This window comes from Hyperolius riggenbachi, chromosome 2 (assembly GCF_040937935.1).
Source record: "Hyperolius riggenbachi isolate aHypRig1 chromosome 2, aHypRig1.pri, whole genome shotgun sequence".
NCBI classification, from domain to species: Eukaryota; Metazoa; Chordata; class Amphibia; order Anura; family Hyperoliidae; genus Hyperolius; species Hyperolius riggenbachi.
The window spans coordinates 420,592,644-420,614,381 of NC_090647.1; the positions used below are offsets into that span (position 1 = coordinate 420,592,644).

The 21,738-nt window shown below is 43.1% G+C and overlaps 1 protein-coding gene across 2 annotated transcripts in view; it reads right to left on the reverse strand.

Moving 5' to 3' along the window:
* SHROOM2 (shroom family member 2) overlaps positions 1-21,738 on the reverse strand; it is a 289,384-nt gene that overhangs the window by 161,040 nt on the left and 106,606 nt on the right. For both annotated transcript variants that reach the window (XM_068269899.1, XM_068269898.1), the window contains exon 2: positions 3,545-3,690. In XM_068269899.1, the coding sequence (XP_068126000.1) occupies positions 3,545-3,690 (146 nt within the window). The remainder of the gene's footprint in view (positions 1-3,544; positions 3,691-21,738) is intronic.

The following is a 21,738-nucleotide window of genomic DNA, read 5'->3' on the forward strand; positions in this document are numbered from 1 at the left end:
GGTACCGGCTATGGGGGAAGGGTTGCAGGTTCTGTCATGTGGGTGCTTAGAGCAGGAACTAAGTGTCATATGGAGGCAGAGTGCTAGTATTGGGTACAATGTGTGTGGGGGCTAGGGTGGGTTTCATATGCAGTGTTCTCCCCAGGCTCTTTTAGCCTGGTGCTCCACCCAGCTAGTTTTTGTGAGCACCCAGCTGTCATCCGCTCACCTCCTCCTCTACTGTAAGTAGAGTTGTGCAGAGAAGCACTGGCCCTGCATTCTCTCATCTTGCCCCACTCTGCTACTTTTTCATGCCAACCGGCTACATTTTCATGCCACCCGGCTGGAGAAAAATTCTGAGGAAAACACCAATATGGGTACTTGGTGCAAGTACTGGATGTCAGCTATAGGGGTGGCTGAATTTGGCGCCATGTGGTTGATGGAAGCAGACTATGGTGGGGTAATGGGTGTTTTGTGGGTATTGGGTGCCTTGTGTGTTTGCCATGGGGAGGGGTATTGGCTTGGTGTAAAGTTGTAAGTAGATTCTGGGTGATTGTTAATGTGTACATTATGGGGGTGAGCTGCTGAGTGTAATGTGGGTGCTGGGTATTGGGAGGAGTCGCTGTGGAAGCAAGAGGTCAATGTGGGTAATGGCAATGCGAGGGGTCACTGTAATTGCTGCTGTTGGGGGGAGGGGGGGGGAAGTCATTGGTAGTCCTGCTAGGGATGGGAGAGGAGCAACTGGGGGAGGGAGAGGTCAGTGCATATTTATTGTAATGTTGCCCGGTCAATTGGACGCAGCGTGAGGCCAAATGACAAAAGGAGGGTGGATAACACAAAGGGGAAAAGAGGCGCCCAAAGTATTATAAAACTGCGTTAAAAACAGCTAAAATGAAAAGGGAGAGGTGGCTTATCTCAATAAAGACAAATTCGTATACTAAACAAAAAACTCTTATTTGCACTGGCAAAGCGTTTTGTGGGTCTGTGCTCACTTCCTCAGGCCGAATAAAGTGCCAGAAGGTTAATGAACCCAAGCAGAGGCGCCTTCTGCTTGGGCTCAATCTTCTGGAAGTTTATTTAGAGGCTCATTGGAACTATAATTCCTTTAATTAGATTCACTTTAAACCCCTTTAAAAATAAAGCTTGCATAAACAAAACCTTAAAAAAAAAAAAAATCTCCTGAAGACAATCATTCTAACCCGACTACACTATACAAGGGCATTGAGAGCAAATGATGCTGACTTCTGTAGCAACTGTCTGTAGGTCACATGGCAAGACTTTCCATAACCCCTAGTAAAGCGAACATCAGCTTGTATTTCTGCTGGCCTTTGCATGACAACCGAAACAGAAAATTCACAAGAACTGTATGTCACGAAAAACAGGAAAGCACAAGAGATGATAGACATTTAAAGTTACAAAGTATCCAGTCTTCTAAGATCACATCATAATGGTGTAATTTCTCAATACTAACATAAATACCAGCAAAACAATCATATAACAGGGAAATATTCGAGAATATCAAATTTAACAACCCCAGCAATGCACTTCTAGCAGGACCTATACTGCTTTGTATTAAATTGTAGACCCAACTCCTGCTCCCTGGCCTTTGTGTGCGTCAACTTAACATCGTCATTCAAATCCACTGGCATATTGTACAAAATGGAAATAACTCCCTTCTTTCTGTAAAAATGATAATATGGCTTTCAAAGTCAGTTAAATTACTAGTAGGTGGAAAGGATAAGGAGGAAACAAAAAGTGCATTATTTGACAGTAGAGGAAGGCCTCTACAAGACAAATCTGTCAATTAAACCTAAACTAAAGCCCAATCTACACTATACGATTCTTTGTGCTATTCGATTACGATCCGATTAAATCTGACATGTCCAATCTGGATTCGATTCAATTCGATTTGCCATTGCAAAACAATGGCAAATCGAATTGAATCAAATTGAATCCAGATCGGACATGTCTGATTTAATCGTATCGTAAATAGAATCGTAATCAAATCGCACAAAGAATCGTATCGTGTAGATGGGGCTTGATACAAGGAAATCGACTTATCTCCTTGCCAGAACTTACAGGGCTTGTTTCCACTACACACCGATTGGATGCAGAAAAAATGACTCCAATGAATGTCTATGGGCCTGTTTTCACTTAACACGATTTTTCTAATGCAGATTTTCCCATAGGCATTCATTAGAGTCATTTTTTCTGCATCCAATCTGCGTGTAGTGGAAACAGGCCCTAATGCACAGGTGTCGAACTCCAGGCCTGGAGGGCCAGTGTTTAGGATGGACTGAGAAAAAGGGGAATGTGTTCTACCTGATAGACCACACCTTTCCTGATTCAGACCCATCAATTAATTTGAGCTGTGTCAAAAATGTGTGAGGGACCAGCCCCCATAGGACCAGCTTGACATTCCTGCCCTAAGGCAATTCATAGGCTCTAATCCATCCATATGGAATAAAGGACATTCTAGGCAAAAGAGTGGTGCCAGGTCAAAACTGGAGGGGGGGGGGGGTCACAATGCTGAGCCGCGGGCTCTATCCAGAGTCTTCTTCCCATTAGGCATGTATCAGTATTTTTTACCCAGGGTTTGCCTCGGATATATTTTAAGCATTATTATAAGGCAGGGGTGCTGAACTCAAAAACAAAGTGGGCTAAAATTGAGCTGAGGGACCAAGTTGCGGGCTGACCTCAATGTCTAGTGGCCACCACTCTCTCTTATAAAGTTTCCTGGTGTCTAATAGCCCCCCTCCCTCCCCTATAGAGTTCCCTGTTTAGTGGTCCTCCCTCCCTCATCTATACAATTCTTTGATGTTGAGTGGTCCTTCCAACCCTATAGGTGTTTAATGGCCTTCTCTCTCCTATACAGTTCCCTGGTATCTAGAGCTGCCCTCCCCCCCCCTTCCCATATGGCTTCCCCGGTGATCTAGGGCTTACCCTCCAATATAGCTTCTCTGGCGGTCTAGAATGGGCTAAACATAATGCACAGTGGGGAAACCATTTTTGGGACCAAATCTGATGGCTCTGAGGAGTTTGACATGCATGTTATAAGGCAGTGTTCTCCCCAGAATTTTTTTCCAGCCGGGTGGCATGAAATAGTAGCCGGGTGGCATGAAAAAGTAGCCGGGTGGGTTGAGATGAAAATGCAGGGCAACTCTGCTTACAGCATAGGAGGAGGTGAGGAGGTGAGCCGATGACAGCCGGGTGGTCACCAAATCTAGCCGGGTGGAGCACCCGGCTAAAAGAGCCTGGGGAGAACACTGTAAGGGAACAAAAAGTGCAGGATAACTTGCCTCAAATAGATTATGATGTACAGCCAAGCTGTGTGCACTAATTCCTACATCAGCAGTACCCTGTATTACTGGCTGAACACTGGACATGAATTCAGTAGTGCTGCCAAAGCATTGTCCAATGACCTAGCAAGACTGTGGTAAGAACCTAATAATATAGATATCTTAAGAGGGTCAGGCGTGATTTGGTATTATAAAGCACTGCAGCTTTTCCTTATTTAACTGAACAAAAAAAAAATGAGACACTAACAATATGAATGGTTGTTTACCTTTTAACAATCATTTTCAGTGTCTTATGTGATCCTTTCACCAAACAGATAGCTTCTTGGCGGTAACCTGAGAGTGGTATATCATTGATATTAACTATTTCATCTCCAGCCATTAAGGTTTCAGCAGCTTTGTTCCCTTCTTCCACCTGAAACACAAAATGGAATGGTACAGGTTATTAAATAGTTACATCATAAATTCTATTTTTGTGTGTGTTTTAGTTCACATATCAGTTAAACTAAAGCAGAACACATGACAACAATGGTAATTAAGGCAATTGATATATACATAACACATGTTACCGTTAGCAACTCTTTAAGCATTCTCCTGAAATCCTGTTGCCTGCACCATGTTGACTGGCACAGAAAATGTGTATTTCCTGGCCCCAGTCCCATTATTTTAGCATAGTGCAACCTGGGTGCATCTTCTCAGCCTGTCAGAGCTGGTGGTTCTAAGCCTCGCCTTCTCTGTGACATCACTTGCCTTTCCAATCAAGTCAGGCCTACCAGTTATGCCCAATTATTTCATTCCCCCACTATCCATGGCGGCCTGGAGGTGGAATAGTAATTAACATGGCCCGGACTTGTGCAGAAGCAGGAGCAGCCATATACTGGCTGTATCCTGCGCCCAAGTTTACTGGCGCCCCTTTCAAATGTCCGCTTAATCCACGGTTTTCAAGTAAGGAATTGGAAGACCAGATCGTTTTTATTATACACACATATACATTTTTTTTCTTCTTCTTCTTACTGTAGCCTTAATTGAAGACTGGGCCAGAATGGTATATTGTATTTCAAATATTCCATAGCCCACATGTAATTAACATTTTCTCCTAGGTGACACCCTCTTTCCCTAAAAATAAGCCCTAGCTGGAATTTTGCGCAGGCTTGACATATAAGCCCTACCCTGAAAATAAGCCCTAGCAGAAGTTAAAGAGGAAGAATAGGCAGCCAGTAAATGGGGATACAGCGGTGCAGTGCAAAAACAATTTCATTTTAGTTGCATTTGGTTCTATAAAAGTCCTTGTAAGATTTAATTCTGAACACAATTACAAATGTACACTAAATTCTCTAAAACCCTTTACAGCATTGGGGGTTGAATAATTTTGAACACAACTGTATACTATGCAGTATTTCTTTATATGACCACACAGTTTTCAAGTAATGTATTAACAGGTACTTAAAGCGGTATCGTCACCATAAAAATCAAATTTCAACAGCAACAGGTCTGAGTGTATTAAGTGATAAAGATGCTAATCCTACATTCAAAACTTTTTCTGCTGTTATGATTTGGAGTTATCACATACTTAAGGAGCATTGGCCCATTAGTAGTCGTGCCAAAGAATTGCATGCTGGGGGCTCTTTTTATCTATAATCTATTCCTCCTCTTCCCTTTATTTCCCTGCTAGCTGCTTATCTGAAACCTAATCCCCTACTCACTTGTGTTTACAAGCAAGGCTGAGGTGACTCAGTGATTGGAGGAGACAAGAAAAAAAGTAAAGAGCAGAAATGACATCACGAGTTCGCCTTTACTGTGGGCAAAAGACATGGCCCCCACCAGGAACAGAATTCTTGTCATTTACTATATAACATTCACTGAAATCAAAACGTGGACAGTATAATACATGTGTTATGTAAGTAGATCAAGTATGTATCTACTTATATATGTGTTTTTTTCCTTGGTATAGTATGGCTGATCCTACTGCTTTAATAGCATCAGAAACTGCTAATACTGCATAGAAAGATTTTCCAACACAATGGAAAAAACGGTGTGACCATTATGTTAGTTGGGTCCCATGTTTACGTACTAGTCTTGAATTTATCTTGTAACTATACTAAACTTTCCGGCTGCTTTGGCAGCACTTATCTTAAGTTCATCTTGTTTCCATTTCCATCTGTTTCAGTATATTATTTTATTTGTTAAATTGTGAATAGTCTACCTCCTGCGTTGACAATTCCACCTCCTGCAATGTTTTATGATAATAACTAATAATACAAGCTGGAAGTACAAGTAGGTCATAGCGATAAATCATGACTAGCCAGGACTGGATCACACACTACGGTTTATAACGATGATTATCTTTCCAGCAAATCACGAGCTGTGATTTTTATTTACATTTGGTGCTGAGTAATAATTATTATCTTTATGCCATGACAAAAACATTTTTTACTGTGTGACTGCTTCCTCCTGCTCCCGCCTATCACTTCTTTAAACCTACATTAAAAATAGGAATAGCCTAAACCATTTATTTTTTTCAAACAACTAAAGAACGAGTCTCGTAGTCTTATGCTAAAATCCAACCTGACCAATAGCAGACCACACAAGTTATACAGAGGAAGAAAGGGCAGAGACCTGTACGGATATTAAGGTCCTTACCACCACACTATTTTTGTGGCAATTTTTTCAAGGCACACAACTTTTTCAGTGACAAGAGATTGTTTCCGCAATTTCGTGACCGTGGATATGTTTGCACAATTAAATGATCATCTTTTGTGATGTGTGGCGATCACGACGGACAGATTGTTTCGATCCCCAACGAATCTGGTGCACAATAGCAGTAAGTGGTTAGTGTAAGTTGGGGGGGGGATATTAAGGTGAGTAGTATTAAGTAGGGAAAAGTGGTTAGGATTACACATACCGTAGATAGGGAAGGAGCCAAGTGAGAATTATGGTACATAGTCGAATATCTATAAAATTACCAGTATTTTACTACCACCATTTCAAGACCATTTTTCTTCACACATTTTTTGCATAGACAAGGTAAGGCAGGTCCTAATTCATATAGCAAACATGGTCCCATAATTTGTGTAATACTTGAGGATGGTTAGGTGGAGGCATGAGACAACCTGCTCATCGCCCCCCTACCAACATATTACATTATTGTGTGGCACCTATTGTGCTTTTGTCGGAAAGAAGAGATTCAATCACATGATATACGTGCCTTCAAATATGTCAGTGAGGCTTTTCCTGCAGCCATTCTTCAGATGCTGCTTGGTTTGAGCACCTACCACTTCACTCTCCTGTGATGGAATATTTTTTGCTCTCACCAGCCAGGAACTCTGAATTTAAGTACAGTTACTCTCAACATTTGGGGCGTTGCTAGGATCCTAAGAGATCCGGAATACCTTTGGGCACGCCAGATGAATATGGGTGTGGCCATGCACCAGAATGTGGGTTTGGCCATGGGTGGAGCCAAATTTACATCAACTTAACAGCAGTCTAAATGGCCTGCCCAGCAAAATGTTGGATGAAGCCCCCCCCCCCACCCCCATCCACTGAAAAAAATACAGCATATTACATAAATAGGCTGTGTCATTTAACCATTTATGCCGCGCGAACTTGAGCTTCACATCCGCAGCGGCAGCTGCTAGAGCCGCAGGGGCGCGATACTCACGTCCCTGCTGCTTGGGGGGCTGTGCGGGCAAATGCCCGCGATCGCGCTGTTTCCGAGTGCAGGAGGGATTGGCTGCAGGGGACAAAAGTCCCCTGTGCAAATCAGAGCATGTCCGCCAAGAATAAACACTGTTTTTGTTCAAAAACTGTGTTTATTCTTAAATAGAGCCGCCACGCTGCCTCCCACCAACGATTTCCGCCACCTGATCGTTAGAATTATGAATGGGAACTTTGTTGCAATAACCGGGACAAATGGGCAAATAAAATGTGTGGTAGCATGTATTATTTTAAAACTATAATGGCGGAAAACTGAGAAATAATGATTGTTTTCCCATTTTTTCCGTAGTATTCCCATCAAAATGCATTTAGAATAAAATAATTCTTAGCACAATGTACCACCCAAAGAAAGCCTAATTGGTGGCAGAAAAAACAAAGTAAAGAGCATTTCTTTGTGATAAGTAGTGATAAAGTTATTGGGAAATGAAAGGGAGGAGCGCTGAAAGGGGAAAATTCCTCTCATCTACAAGGTGAAAAATACCAGCGGGCTGAAAAGGTTAAACATAACTAGGCAGAGTTACCTAGCTTCTGTGCTGGGTGATCTGGCTTTCTGCTGGGTGAGCTGGCTTGCTGCCAGTCCCCCCCACAGCATTCCCTGACTTTCTAGTGGACCCCTCCCATGCTCCCAAAGACCTCCCATTGAGGCATCACAACTCCAAGCATGCCACCATAGAACAACCACAGCTCCCTGCATGCCCCCATAAAAGGCACCACAGCCTCCAGCATGGGATCACAGCACCCAATATGTTCACATAGAGCAGGCATGTCCAAAGTCCGGCCCGCGGGCCATTCGCGGCCCGCCGGGCAGTTAGATGTGGCCCTTTGGACAGCCATCACTGTTTTAGGCAATGCGGCCCGTCCGCCGCTATTCTGGCCGCATCATGGGCCGCATTCTGGCCGCATCATTGGCCGCGTTCTGGCCGCATCATTGGCCGCATTCTGGCCGCATCATTGTCCGCATTCTGGCCGCATCATTGGCCGCGTTCTGGCCGCATCATTGGCCGCGTTCTGGCCGCATCAGCGTGGTGTGGGGCGTGGCGGTGTGACGCGGCTGAGTGGAGGGGCGGGTGACGGCGGCGAGGGTATACACACCCCCTTCTCACAGAGCACAGCTGGAGGGGCGGGCACAGGCGAGGGTTACAGACAGAGAAGTCACAGAGGCGTGTGACGTCATATGCCGGCGCCTGTGACACAGTGGACGGACTGCCAGCACTGAGAGCCTCAAGGTCAAAGGAAAGGAGAAAGGAGGGGGTCAGGAGTACTGCAGAGTGACGTGAGCTGAGACAGGAGCCAGAGAGACAGCCAGTTGAACAGAAGACTGTGAGACAGCAATTTAATGTGCTTGGATATCGGGAGCTGGACAGGGGTAGGCCTAGTTGTGAAAGCAAGTAATACTTAAACCTGCCAAGTTCAAACAACACTGCATCCTTCACCCTCCCCCTTCTGTCCAATTTAAAAAATGGCTACTACAAGTAAGAAAAGGAAAGTTGACAGTGAGGGCCGCCGTTTCCAGGAAAGGTGGAAAGTGGATTTTTTTTTCACAGAAATAAGGAATAACTGTGTTTGTCTGATATGTCAAGAGACTGTGGCCGTTTATAAAGAATTTAATATCAAAAGACACTACCAGACAAAGCATAGCAGCACATATGACAAACTAACAGGGCGTGACCGCAGCGAAAAGTTAAAGCAACTTGAAGCAGTTTTAACGTCACAACAGCGATTTTTCACAAGAGCCCGTGAGTCAAATGAAAATGCCACAAGGGCAAGCTATGATGTGGCATTGTTAATTGCTAAAAATAGCAAGTCTTTTACTGAGGGTGATTTTATTAAAGAGTGCGTTATGAAAATGGTTGAAAATATCTGTCCTGAGAAAAAGCAAGAGTTTGCCAATATATGCCTGGCTCGTAACACTGTAGCACGCAGAATTGAAGACATATCATCAGATATTAAGAGACAGTTGATGTCCAAAGGAGAGGTTTTTGACTTCTTTTCAATAGCCTGTGATGAAAGCACAGACCTATCTGACACAGCTCAGTTGCTGATTTTTTTGAGAGGGGTGGACGATGAAATAAATGTGACTGAAGAGCTACTTGACCTCCAGAGCCTTAAGGACCAAACTAGAGGAAAAGATTTATTTGTTGCTGTTAGTTCTGCAATAGATGACATGAAACTGCCCTGGAACAAAGTTTCTGGGATTATTACTGATGGGGCACCTGCTATGGCTGGTGAACGAAGTGGCTTATCAACCCTAATCTGTAACAAGGTTATTGAAGAAGGAGGTGAAGCTATTAAACTCCATTGTATCATTCATCAACAAGTTCTCTGTGCTAAATATTTCAAATATGATCATGTTATGAAACCGGTTGTAAAGACTATTAATTTTATTCGTGCTAAAGCTCTGTACCACCGTCAGTTCAAACAATTTCTACTGGACATCCATGCTGAATATGAAGATGTTTTATATCACAACGATGTTAGATGGCTCAGTCGAGGGTCTGCGCTGCAGCGTTTTAACTCTCTCAGAAAGGAAATAAAAGAATTCTTGGAAACAAAGGGACAACCGCTGCGAGAACTATCTGATCCTATTTGGCTGGCTGATTTGGGGTTTCTAGTTGACATAACAAGTCATCTGAATGTACTAAACACGAGTCTTCAGGGAAAAGATGCAGCGGTGAACCAGCTTTATTCACACCTCAAGGCATTTGGAAGAAAGCTGCAACTTTTCCAAAGGCATTTGTCACAAACACAGGCCAATACCATACATTTCCCAGCATTGCAGGAAATAATGAACAGTTTTTCACAGGACAATATCAGTGTGCAAATGAGCAGGTATGCAGCAGACATCGCATCTCTGGCTGAAGAGTTTAAACGGCGCTTTCAAGATTTTGCAGCTATTGAAAAGGAGATCAGCCTTTTCTCCTCTCCATTCTCTGTTGACCCAGATGATGCTCCAGAACAGCTGCAGCTTGAGCTCATTGAGCTGCAATGTGACAGCGAGTTACGCAGTCGTTACCAACAACTCTCTCTTGTGAACTTTTACCGCCAACTGGATAAGGGCAGGTTTCAGGAGATTCGAACACAGGCTAAGAAAATGCTGAGCTTGTTTGGCTCAACATATTTGTGTGAGAAGACATTTTCTGCCATGAACTTCAACAAGAATCGTGTAAGGACAAGACTAAGTGACTCTCATCTGCGTGACATTTTGCGCATCAAAACCACTGCCTTTGTACCGGACCAAGCCTGTTTGCTGGAGCACAGATCTCAGTTTCACCCTTCCCATTAGTGCAGGTAAGTTTTTTTTTTTTATTTATTTCAAATACATTTTGAAAACTCAGCTTTTATGCAAAATAATTCATTTGCATTTAATTGTAATTGTTCAAAGAATGTTCGGAAAAATGTTCGGCCCTCCGGCATGTTCACTTCATCCAATCTGGCCCTCTTTGAAAAAAGTTTGGACACCGCACCATATCACCCAGCATACCCCCGCATTGCTGTATGCTGTGCGCTATGGTGTCATGCTGTGGGTGCTATGGTGCCTCTATGGGGCACGCTGGGTACTGTAATGCCATGCTGGGTGCTGTGGTGCCAGATTAGGTGCTATGTAGTGCCATGCTGGATATTGTGTGGTGCTATGCTGGGTGTTGTGGCTGCAACAAATAGTGCCAAAACATCCCAAGAGCATTACTGATTAATAGCTGCACAAACTATAAATGTCTTCAGAAATGCTTCTTACACAAATCTGGCACATCCTAAAGAGTATTATACATGAATAGTATAAGAAAATTCCTTCCAGAAGCCATAATTACAAACCAGTGTAAGTGGGAACAGAACATGAGTAAGCTTGTCAAGAGAAGCTCTGACCCACTTTTCTCCAGTAGTTATCACTTACAAACTATCACAACAACTATACTGCTGTGCTCTCTTGAGGCTTTCTCTTTTTCTTTGCTTTTTAGTTGGAGTGTAAAGCTGGCCATACACTGGCCCGATTTGCCGCCGTTTCGACAGCAGATTCGATCACTGGGATCGAATCTGCTGCCAACCGTTCGCGCTACACGCCGAATTTCGATCCATTCCGTCCGATCCCGTCGATCGCGCCGTGCGGGAAATAACCGTCGATCGCCCGCGGGTAAAGAGCGCATCGCTAACGGCGTTCTAGTGCCCGACGACCAACGCAATAGAGCTGCAATACATTACCTGCTCGGCCGGCGTGAGTCCCGGGTCTCCGCTCTTCTTCTCCGCTCTGGTCTGGTCTCCGGCATGCTTCCCTTCTTCCTGTCCCGGCAGGAAGTTTAAACAGTAGAGGGCGCTCTACTGTTTAAACTTCCCCCAGACAGGAAGAAGGGAAGCATGCCGGAGACCAGACCAGACCAGAGTGGAGAAGAAGAGCGGAGACCCGGGACTCGCGCCGGCGGAGCAGGTAATGTATGCGGGATGGAGGAAGTGGCGGCAGCACCACCACCACCACAGATTGTGATCGGTTTCAGGCTGAAATCGGTTCACAATCTGTTTGCAGCAAAGGTAGCCATATGATCCCTCTCTGATCAGATTCGATCAGATAGGGAGCTGTCTGTTGGTCGAATCTGATGGCAAATCGACCAGTGTATGGCTACCTTTAATATCTAGTGTTTTATCTGTTCTGCTTTCAAAACCTTTTTATAATTGTTGATCTGCTCAATAAAGCTTTCTAATACAAAAAAAAAAAAAACAACTATACTGCTGCTTTACACAGCACAACACAGAGCTGGATATCAGGAAGCAGGTAGTTTCTTCAGAATTACACCAGATGTCTAGCATTGAAGTCTCTCTCTAGTCAGTGGACATGGCTCCTTCTCAATAATGGTCTCCCAGAAAGATCTTTCTGGGTGTGTATTTGTACAGACAAACTTCTTGGAAGCCTGTTCTATTCTATGTAGAGGGGAGGCCAACATTTCCAGCTGAAAATGAAATTCCAACGTGCGCTTTGCTTCTGAACACACAAAAGTGAAAGTGGGCATATTCAGTAGTTATTTCCCAATAATTGCTTCAATTCATTAAAGGCTGTTCGATAAAAAAACAAGTCTGGAAAATACAGCATTCGGTATTTTAATTTTTTTTTTTGCTAATTAATCAATATTTTTACAGGTGTGGTAGAAGTTCGGTAATTTACTGAAATACTATGCTTCAATTCACAAAAACCTTTTCGCTAACAGCAGAGCAGTGTGGGGTGTCGGTGTTGTTCAAGCTGTTCTGTGCAGTGAGGGCATTACAATAGTAAGAGGCATCCCCACATCCCTTTAGAGTGTACATTTGTAATATTGACTCTACTCGCTCTGAATCTGTTCATTAGTCTTTCTTAACATTTTACTTAATTGCCACAACTTAGATTAACTTTCAGGAGACATTACACATACCATGCTTAGGTGATTTCCCCACTAGCTACTCTGCATCTTCAAACAGGAACCTAAAAGGTTAAACGGCCGAAGGGCTCCAGGAAAACCACTTTTGTTCTTTTCTTTCTGCTAACTGCCTGGTGGTAGAAAAGCTGGACCCTCCTGAGAAGCCTTCACAACCTATCAATGTCAGATCAGCGAGACTTGCAGGAGACAGGGACTGTTTGTATTGGCTTCTGCTCCTGTCAGTCATAGCTTATCCCTCTCTGCTTGTGAGTCACGACTCCTCCACACGGTTTCCAACAGAGGAGAGCTGTCGGTAATTATCGAGTAGGTTACTTAGCTTTAATGCATGGTGTAATCTTGACATTTACTGACATGTGTTGAGGTAATTTCATCTTTCCTTTCAGCAGGCCTACTGTAACAGAATCTACTGGTATTTCAAATTACATGACGTGAAACACAAATAGTAAACTTTACAACCATAAAACATTTTTTTTTCAAAAAACGCACATAAAAAAAAAATTGTTTAGGTTGAAATGTCTCTGCTGCTAACATCCTGAGAATTACTGTACAAGTTCATTTGGGAGAATATGGCAAGAATCTGTATTTACTGAACACTTTAGACTACCTTACTGATTGGTTTAAGACCTACAGTATTTTATCAAATGTCACTTGCATTTGTAAAATATTTGGTGAATTTAAAAATAAGAACATAAATACAGCATAAGGTATTTTACCAAACAGTTTTGATTTACCAAACAGCCCTTATGGCCCATACTCACGGGCTACAATTGTCGCCGAAACATGCGGCGCTCGCGTGTTGCGGCGACAGGTCGCCCGTGAGTATGAGGCGTTGCACGGGGGCGCACCTCGAACCGTCGCTGCTGTTGCCAGGCGATTGGCGCGGTCAATCGCCTGGCGACAGTTGCTACCGCGAGTATGCGGACTAGCATCAGCAACCTCAATACAGAACATTGAGCTTCCGGCGGTGGGAGGAGGAACATCGGCGACAGCTTCCGTCGCACCGCTGGTCCCTCTTCCGCGTGTGTACGCGGAGGGACCTGGCGACGAGCTGTCGCCGGCCTGTCGCGCACATGCTCACGTGTGCTGGCGACAGGCCACTTTTGTAGCCCGTGAGTATGGGCCATTAGTGAATTAAAGTCAGTGTTTTTTTTCAGGAACGTCTAAAAAAACAAAATACTTTTTAGAAGTAATTTTGACTTGTTTACTAGATTTCACAGTGGGGCAGTCCAATGTACTGATCTTTAAGCTGTTCCCCCAGAACCACCTACACGGAGTTCCTAGAAAGAATTCCAGGAACTTAGTAAGGGTGTTTCCCTGTTAATTGATTGGCAAATCCAAATCTGTTTAACCCTGCACATTTCCAGAACTGGCAGTGCAAATTTCTGGTTCCTGTCCTATAGAAATGGCTCACCACAGTACTGTTCTGTGAATTAGCATAGGATCACTAACTGGAAAGTAACAAAAACAAACAAACAAAAAAAAAAATTCACTGATGTTTTAAAATGGGTATGCCTTGATTTATACAAAATATAGTTAGTAAACTTTAAATTCTGTGCTACTTTCACAATGTTTCGGCTCACCATGTTATGAAAATGCTCTTTGAGCCTTTATTAAAAATCTAGGAGTAATCATGTCATTATTAACACAGACAGACATACAAACACTCCAAACGGCCATTTCCTGATTTAGAAGTCAGTGCACTGATTTGTATATACAGAAAGGCATACCTCTAAATAAAATTTTCAGAAAGCAAGACCCTAGTTTCACTTGCTTTGACATCTCTCTCTCCGAGACAGACGCCGACACTTGTGCTGATGAGCACTTTATCCAACAATTGTTTTGGGGGCCGCGCAGGGTGCCCCTTTATCAAGGCATGTGATTACAAAAGGGGGACCTTGCACGGCCCCCGAAACAATTGTTGGATTTACCTGTGGAAACTGGCACAATAAAGTGCGTATTATAAAACTGCGTTGTGCTGGTAATATCCATGAACTGTATCTGCTGTGGCACTGCCTATGCCACTTAACCAAGCAACCCAAGACAACTGATAGTGTGCCAACTTCACCCTGTGACATTGCTTGTGCTGATGAGGGTAAGCATCTAAACCATGCATGGCTATGGAGATTCGGATGAGGTGTGCAATAAAATGCAGGTGGCACCAGGCTTTTCCCCCACATTCAAATTCAGAAGCAGCCTATTGGATTTTAGTAGGCTGCGATTATCCATCCGAAATTGCATGCAAGGAAACGCTGTGAATCTCCCCTAGTGGAAACCAACCCTTTGAGGCAAGTTTGCTGCAATGTTCCCTCCTCTCCTATTCCCTTCTCTTACCCGCCCCATTAACTCCCCTCACAACTGGTGAAAGTTGCAATGGAGAGATCATGTTTATCATAAAACACCCTGGTATATGTTTAACACCGTTTTAATGGAAGTAGAGTCTCCCTTTAGTCACTTTAGTCTATATGCTGGACTACTATTTTAATCAGACTGGGGTCAGCTTTAAATTGCATTAATCAAATCAGAAAGCATTTATTCAAAATGTGAGAAAAATTTAATTCATGAAGGGTTTTACTCCTACAAGCTAATGTTTTGTTAGCTGCATGAGAGGGATCGCATGACAGAATTATTTTTCCTTCAAAGAGAGAATTCCTTTTCTCTCCAGATTGTTTTCAGAAGGGATGCCAGTAACAGCCATCTCAAGCAGTTATTTACACAAATCATAACACAAGCTGGAGCTTATCTTGAATTTTGAAAAGATAAACAGCACTTTCACTGACACCTGCACAAACAGTCAAAAGTGTTTTCTGGTCTGAAGGAGACAGCAGCCTGGCTAACTAGGCAGCACAGTGACCAAAGCTGCCCATACATTACAGGTAGTCCCCAACTTACGAATGACCCACCAATACGAACGGCATGGATTCTGTGTTTCCACGGGAACAAGACATTTTTTTTTCAAATTGGACTTCAAGTTTTTGAAAAAAAAATCGATTTTAAAAAATTAAAAGAAAAAAATGGCTTTTAAATTTGTATGAGCAGGTACAGCGGACAGACGTGGCACAGAGGGGGACACTGGAGGCACAGGGGGCCACAGAAGAGGTACAGGGGACAAAGATGGCAGTGTTCCAACTTAAGAGCACATTTAGGTTAAGAACGAACCTACATTCCCTATCTCGTTCGTTAACCAGGGACTACCTGTACTTCCAGCAGGTTCAATCAATCATCGAATCTGCCAGAAAGATCCCTGCTGTAACATGGCCATCCAAACGTAATTTTGATCACTTTCCAACCAAAATCAATCTAAATGATTGGCCTGGCATGCTGGAAAGATCTTACTTGAAAGGGCTCGGTCACGTGCACGGCGGTAGCAGCCTACAATTCCTGGATGACCAACGTTATCTGTTTTTATAGATAAAATTGTTTTATCTCACTTCAGGCTTATTCTGACGTGTATCTAGGTTATCCGGGGTGACAGAATGTGAGGAGCAGAAATGCAGAAGACCCATCTATGTCAAATTGGAAATCCTTAAAGAGAACCTGTACTGAGTAAAAATATTTAAAATAAAAACATGAGGTAACTTCAAATGAACATTACATAGTTACCTTGCCATCAGTTCCTCTCAGAAGCTCACCATTTTCTTATGACAATGATCCCTTCCAGTTCTGACAATATTTTGTCAGATCTGATATATATCAGTTGCTGTCCGTAAAATATCAGTTGCTGTCAGTTATAGCTGAGAGGAAAACTGGTGTACCAGGTAATGTCCATGTTTCCCTATGGCTCAAGTGGTCGATTTCACAGTTTAACTGTGTACTGACCAGAAAGCGGTTATGGGTAATGGCCATTTTCAACGGAAAATTCCCTTGATCACAGTGAACAAACAGGACGCAGGAGAGGATAAAGACACTGAGGAGTAGACTACATGGAAGGTAAGTATGACTTGTGTGTGCTTATTTTGACTTTTAATTTTCAGTTCAGGTTTTCTTTAAACAGAGAACGCTTCAACATCATTAATAATTATCAACAAACATTGCGGTTTATCATCCTGACCCTGACATTTTATAGCCATTTTACACCTTCAGACCTACACTTATACAATTATTTTAAATAATAAGTGTTAATCAGCTAAACTGTTGCTGGAGTAGTGAATTACCTGTACTTGTATACATCACTACTATTTAAGTAATGTAACAGTGATGAAATGTCTCCTAGAAACATGAAACGGTATCTGGTTGAAGCTACCTTATGCTTTTCATTGGAAAATCAATATGGTCATTACCATATTTTTGGCCTTATAGGACGCACTAAAAAACGCCCCTTTTCTATGTATTATTCTGTGTGATGCTGGATCCACAGCATACAATTTTCTGGCAGATTAACCTGCCAGATCGATTATTTCCAGCATGTCTGATCTGAGGAACGATCGATTTTCTGATCGACTCTCAATTCGGACATGCTGGAAATGATCGATCTGGCAGGTAAATCTGGCAGAAAATTGTATGGTGTGGATCCAGCATTAGATTCAGCAGCAGGGTCAGATTTCTGGAAAGGCCACAAAGGTTCGGGCCGTGGGCGGCTGATAACTAAAGGGGGGGCAGGACATGCAAGGTGGGTAGCTGAATATGGAACAGGAGGAATCAAATTCAAAACTGCATGACTTGGCAATGCTCCTTATATCATGTACTCTGTATTGAGAACAGGAATAATACAGGAGGATTACACATTTAACCACTTCAGCCTATCTGGACGGATCTGCTCGTCCAGATAGGCGCATTGCGGGCTAAATGGACGCACAAGTACGTCCAGCGTTATTTCCGCGGGTGCGCGCACATGCGCGCGCACCCGCCGCTCGTTCACAGCCCAGCCGACGGAGCGCTAATTGGTTCAAGGGACCAGCAGGTCCCTTAACCAATCAGATGAGTTTACAGGCAGAATGCACATTGTTACAGCCAGTAACAATGTACATTCTGCTAAATGTTTATAAACAAAGTTTCCCTCTCTCTCTCACACAGCTCTCTGTCATCACAGATTCTGTGAGTGATCTGTGCTGACAGGAGCTGAGAGAGAGACTGCAGCAGTGTGGTAGGACTTATATTATTAAAATTTTGCCCCCCATTCCTTGATTTTAACCCCATATCTACCCCCTTATCTCCTGATCCTCCCTCTCCTTGCCATTTATTCTTTCTAACCTCCCTTCCTAACTTTTGGGTATTTTCACCCTCTCTACTCTTTCTATATACTCTTTCTATCTACCTTCTATCTACTCTTTATCTATTTTATCCATCTATTTCAAAAAAAAAAAAAAAAAAAAAAAAACTGTCACTTTAAAAAAAAAAACACAATCTATTTCTTTCTTTTTCTTCTTACTTTTTATTTCTATCTCTTCTTTTTAGTATGGCGAGGAGGCGCTTTTCTTTGCAGGAGGCAGTCGCCTTCTGCGAGCAGAGCAGCAGTGAGGAATCTGGGGATGACTCAGGCAGCGAGTGGTCCCCTCCGAGCGACTCTGATTCAGGTACTGAAAGCTCAGAGTCCGGAGGGCTGCCATCTCACCAATTGTGTTGGGATGATCCTGATTCCCCTGATGAGGAACCATCAGGACAGTCAGAGGCCATAGCTGGGGTCTCAGCGGGCAACACCACAGCAGCCAGCAGCAGGCAGACAGGAGGCAGCAGACAGGAACCAACTGGACAGTCAGAGGCCATAGCTGGGGTCTCAGCGGGCAACACCACAGCAGCCAGCAGCAGCACTGGGCAGAGGGGAGCCAGCAGACGGGGTGAGCGTCCATCGGTACCTCGCAGGCAGCCGGTACCAGATCATATCCTTAATGGCACTTGGTCACCCCCTAATTTTGAGGTGCCCAATATACCACCCTTTACAGCCACTCCTGGTGTGTCAGTGCCTATTGACAATCTGTCACCCATTGAGCTGTACCAGCTCTTTATTACGGTGGACTTTTGGCAGCATATGGTTGAGCAGACTAATCTCTATGCTGAACAATTTTTAGCTGAAAACCCAACCCACTGGACTGTGACAAAATGGAAGCCCACCAACGTGCCCGAATTTAAAATTTTCATTGGCTTGAATCTCAGCATGGGTGTCACAACAAAGCCACAGCTGAGAATGTATTGGTCCAAGGACCTCTATCATAGCGCGCCCCTCTACCCAGCAACAATGAAAAGGCAGCGATTTGACTTGCTATCTAAATTTTTTCATTTGAATGATAATACCAACCATGTTTCACGGACTGACCCTGCCCATGATAGGTTATTCAAGTTAAGGCCCATGCTGACCCACCTTACTGCAGTATTTCGAGATCTCTACACCCCAGACCGTGACATTGCAGTGGACGAGTCCCTTGTACCATTTCATGGTAGACTTGCCATTAAACAGTACATACCTAGCAAGAGGGCAAGATATGGGGTAAAAATGTACAAGGCATGTGAGAGTGGCACTGGCTACACCTTCGCCTTTACAGTATACGAAGGCAAGGACTCCGCTTTACAGCCAGCTGGGTGCCCACAGTACATTGGCACCAGTGGGAAGATTGTTATTGATCTTTTAACCCCTTATCTCCACCAGGGGTACCACCTCTATGTAGATAATTTTTATTCAAGTGTACCTTTGTTTAAGTTCCTGTACTCAGCCAAGACTGGAGCATGTGGGACGGTTAGATCCAACCGTGTAGGCCTCCCACTACAGGTACTGAACAAAAAAACTACATAGAGGACAGTCCTACAGCCTCAGATGTGGCGAACTCCTCGCACTAAAATACTTTGACAAGAGGGATGTGTTGATCCTAACAACGATCCACAGTGAGGCCACCGTTCCTGCCTCGTCAAGAGGGGAGGGAACTGTAAAACCACAGGCTGTAGTGGAGTACACCAAGAAAATGCGAGCAGTGGACTTGGCAGACCAAAAACTGGCTCCTTATATGCTAAGAAGAAGGCGGAGGGCATGGTATAAGAAGATAGCCTATTACTTGCTGGAGGTGTCAATGCAGAACGCATTTGTCTTGTATGCAAAAGCAGGCGGAAGGGACACCTTTGTGCAGTTCCAGGAGAAAGTCCACAAGTCTCTAATTTTTGGCCCTACCCAAATCGCTCAGCAAAACGATCCGATTTATTCGGAGAATACCCTCAGACTTAAAGAAAGACACTTTCCTGCCCTGATCCCCCCAAATGAAGTGAAAGCCACCCCTATGAGAAGATGCAGAGTGTGTGTGAAACACAAGATGAGGAGGGAGTCCAGATATTTTTGCCCGGATTGCCCCTCAGCCCCAGCACTATGCGTTGCTACTTGTTTCAGGACATACCACACTCTTCCACATTATTAATTTCTTCTTCTTCCTTTTTTTGGGGGGGGTGTCTATATTTTTTTTAAACCTGGACATATTTTACTGGCCTTTTACTGTCCCTTAAGAAGCTCCCATTTGGCCTACCAATGTGTTTCTGAGGTGTTGGAGGAAACTGGATGCTTGGGAGAAGCCCAGAAACATAATCAAGCTGCCAAATTGAACTTTGGACCCTGCTTCCAAATTGAACTTTAGCCACATGCTTGGAATGAACTATGCTGACCCCTCCCTTCTTCTGACCCACCAATTTGCTTTGGCTTCTGACACCTGACTTCTGACCTCTGACTTTTCTCCAATCCTGCTAGACGTCCAATGGTAAGTTCCATTGTATTTGTCATCATTGTCATTTGGTTTTCTTTTAACCGTGACAAGCTGTAGAATAGATTTTGGTGTGTTTTAGGATTGAGGCCTATGTCATGTGAATTCTTCATACTGCCAAACTGGAAAAAACTGTTCAAAAATGCAATTTTCAGAGTTATGGTGCAACTTTAGCAAAACCGCATACGTCCCAATGTTACCAAATATGTATATCTGAGTAGGTCTGGGTCTCTAATTTTCAGAATGGTAACATTTATGACATGTATTGAATGTTCTGACACTCCATGGGCGTTGCTAAGAAAGAATGACATTGCTGCATTTGTTGAAAAAAATGACTTTGAAAAATCCATTGGCGCTACTTGCGGTTAATAGTGTGCTGTGAGCCCAAAACACTATGTGATTATGTATATAGGGTATCTTTTTAACCGTGACAAGCTGTAGAATAGAATTTGGTGTGATTTAGGATTGAGGCCTATGTCATGTGAATTCTTCATACTGCCAAACTGGAAAAAACTGTTCAAAAATGCAATTTTCAGAGTTATGGTGTAACTTTAGCAAAACCGCATACGTCCCAATGTTACCAAATATGTATATCTGAGTAGGCCTGGGTCTCTAATTTTCAGAATGGTAACATTTATGACATGTATTGAATGTTCTGACACTCCATGGGCGTTGCTAAGAAAGAATGACATTGCTGCATTTGTTGAAAAAAATGACTTTGAAAAATCCATTGGCGCTACTTGTGGTTAATAGTGTGCTGTGAGCCCAAAACACTATGTGATTATGTATATAGGGTATCTTTTTAACCGTGACAAGCTGTAGAATAGAATTTGGTGTGATTTAGGATTGAGGCCTATGTCATGTGAATTCTTCATACTGCCAAACTGGAAAAAACTGTTCAAAAATGCAATTTTCAGCGTTATGGTGCAACTTCAGCAAAACCGCATACGTCCCAATGTTACCAAATATGTATATCTGAGGAGGCCTGGGTCTCTAATTTTCAGAATGGTAACATTTATGACATGTATTGAATGTTCTGACACTCCATGGGCGTTGCTAAGAAAGAATGACATTGCTGCATTTGTTGAAAAAAATGACTTTGAAAAATCCATTGTCGCTACTTGCGGTTAATAGTGTGCTGTGAGCCCAAAACACTATGTGATTATGTATATAGGGTATCTTTTTAACCGTAAAAAGCTGTAGAATAGAATTTGGTGTGTTTTAGGATTGAGGCCTATGTCATGTGAATTCTTCATACTGCCAAACTGGAAAAAACTGTTAAAAAATGCAATTTTCAGAGTTATGGTGCAACTTCAGCAAAACCGCATACGTCCCAATGTTACCAAATATGTATATCTGAGTAGGCCTGGGTCTCTAATTTTCAGAATGGTAACATTTATGACATGTATTGAATGTTCTGACACTCCATGGGCGTTGCTAAGAAAGAATGACATTGCTGCATTTGTTGAAAAAAATGGCTTTGAAAAATCCATTGGCGCTACTTGCGGTTAATAGTGTGCTGTGAGCCCAAAATGCTATGCGATTATGTATATAGGGTATCATTTTAACCGTGACAAGCAAGAGAATACAATTTGGGCAGTAAGAAAGTTGAGGCGTATTTCATGTGAATTTTTCTAACTGCCAAAGTGAATGAAAAGCAATAATATTGGTATTTTCATAAACTCT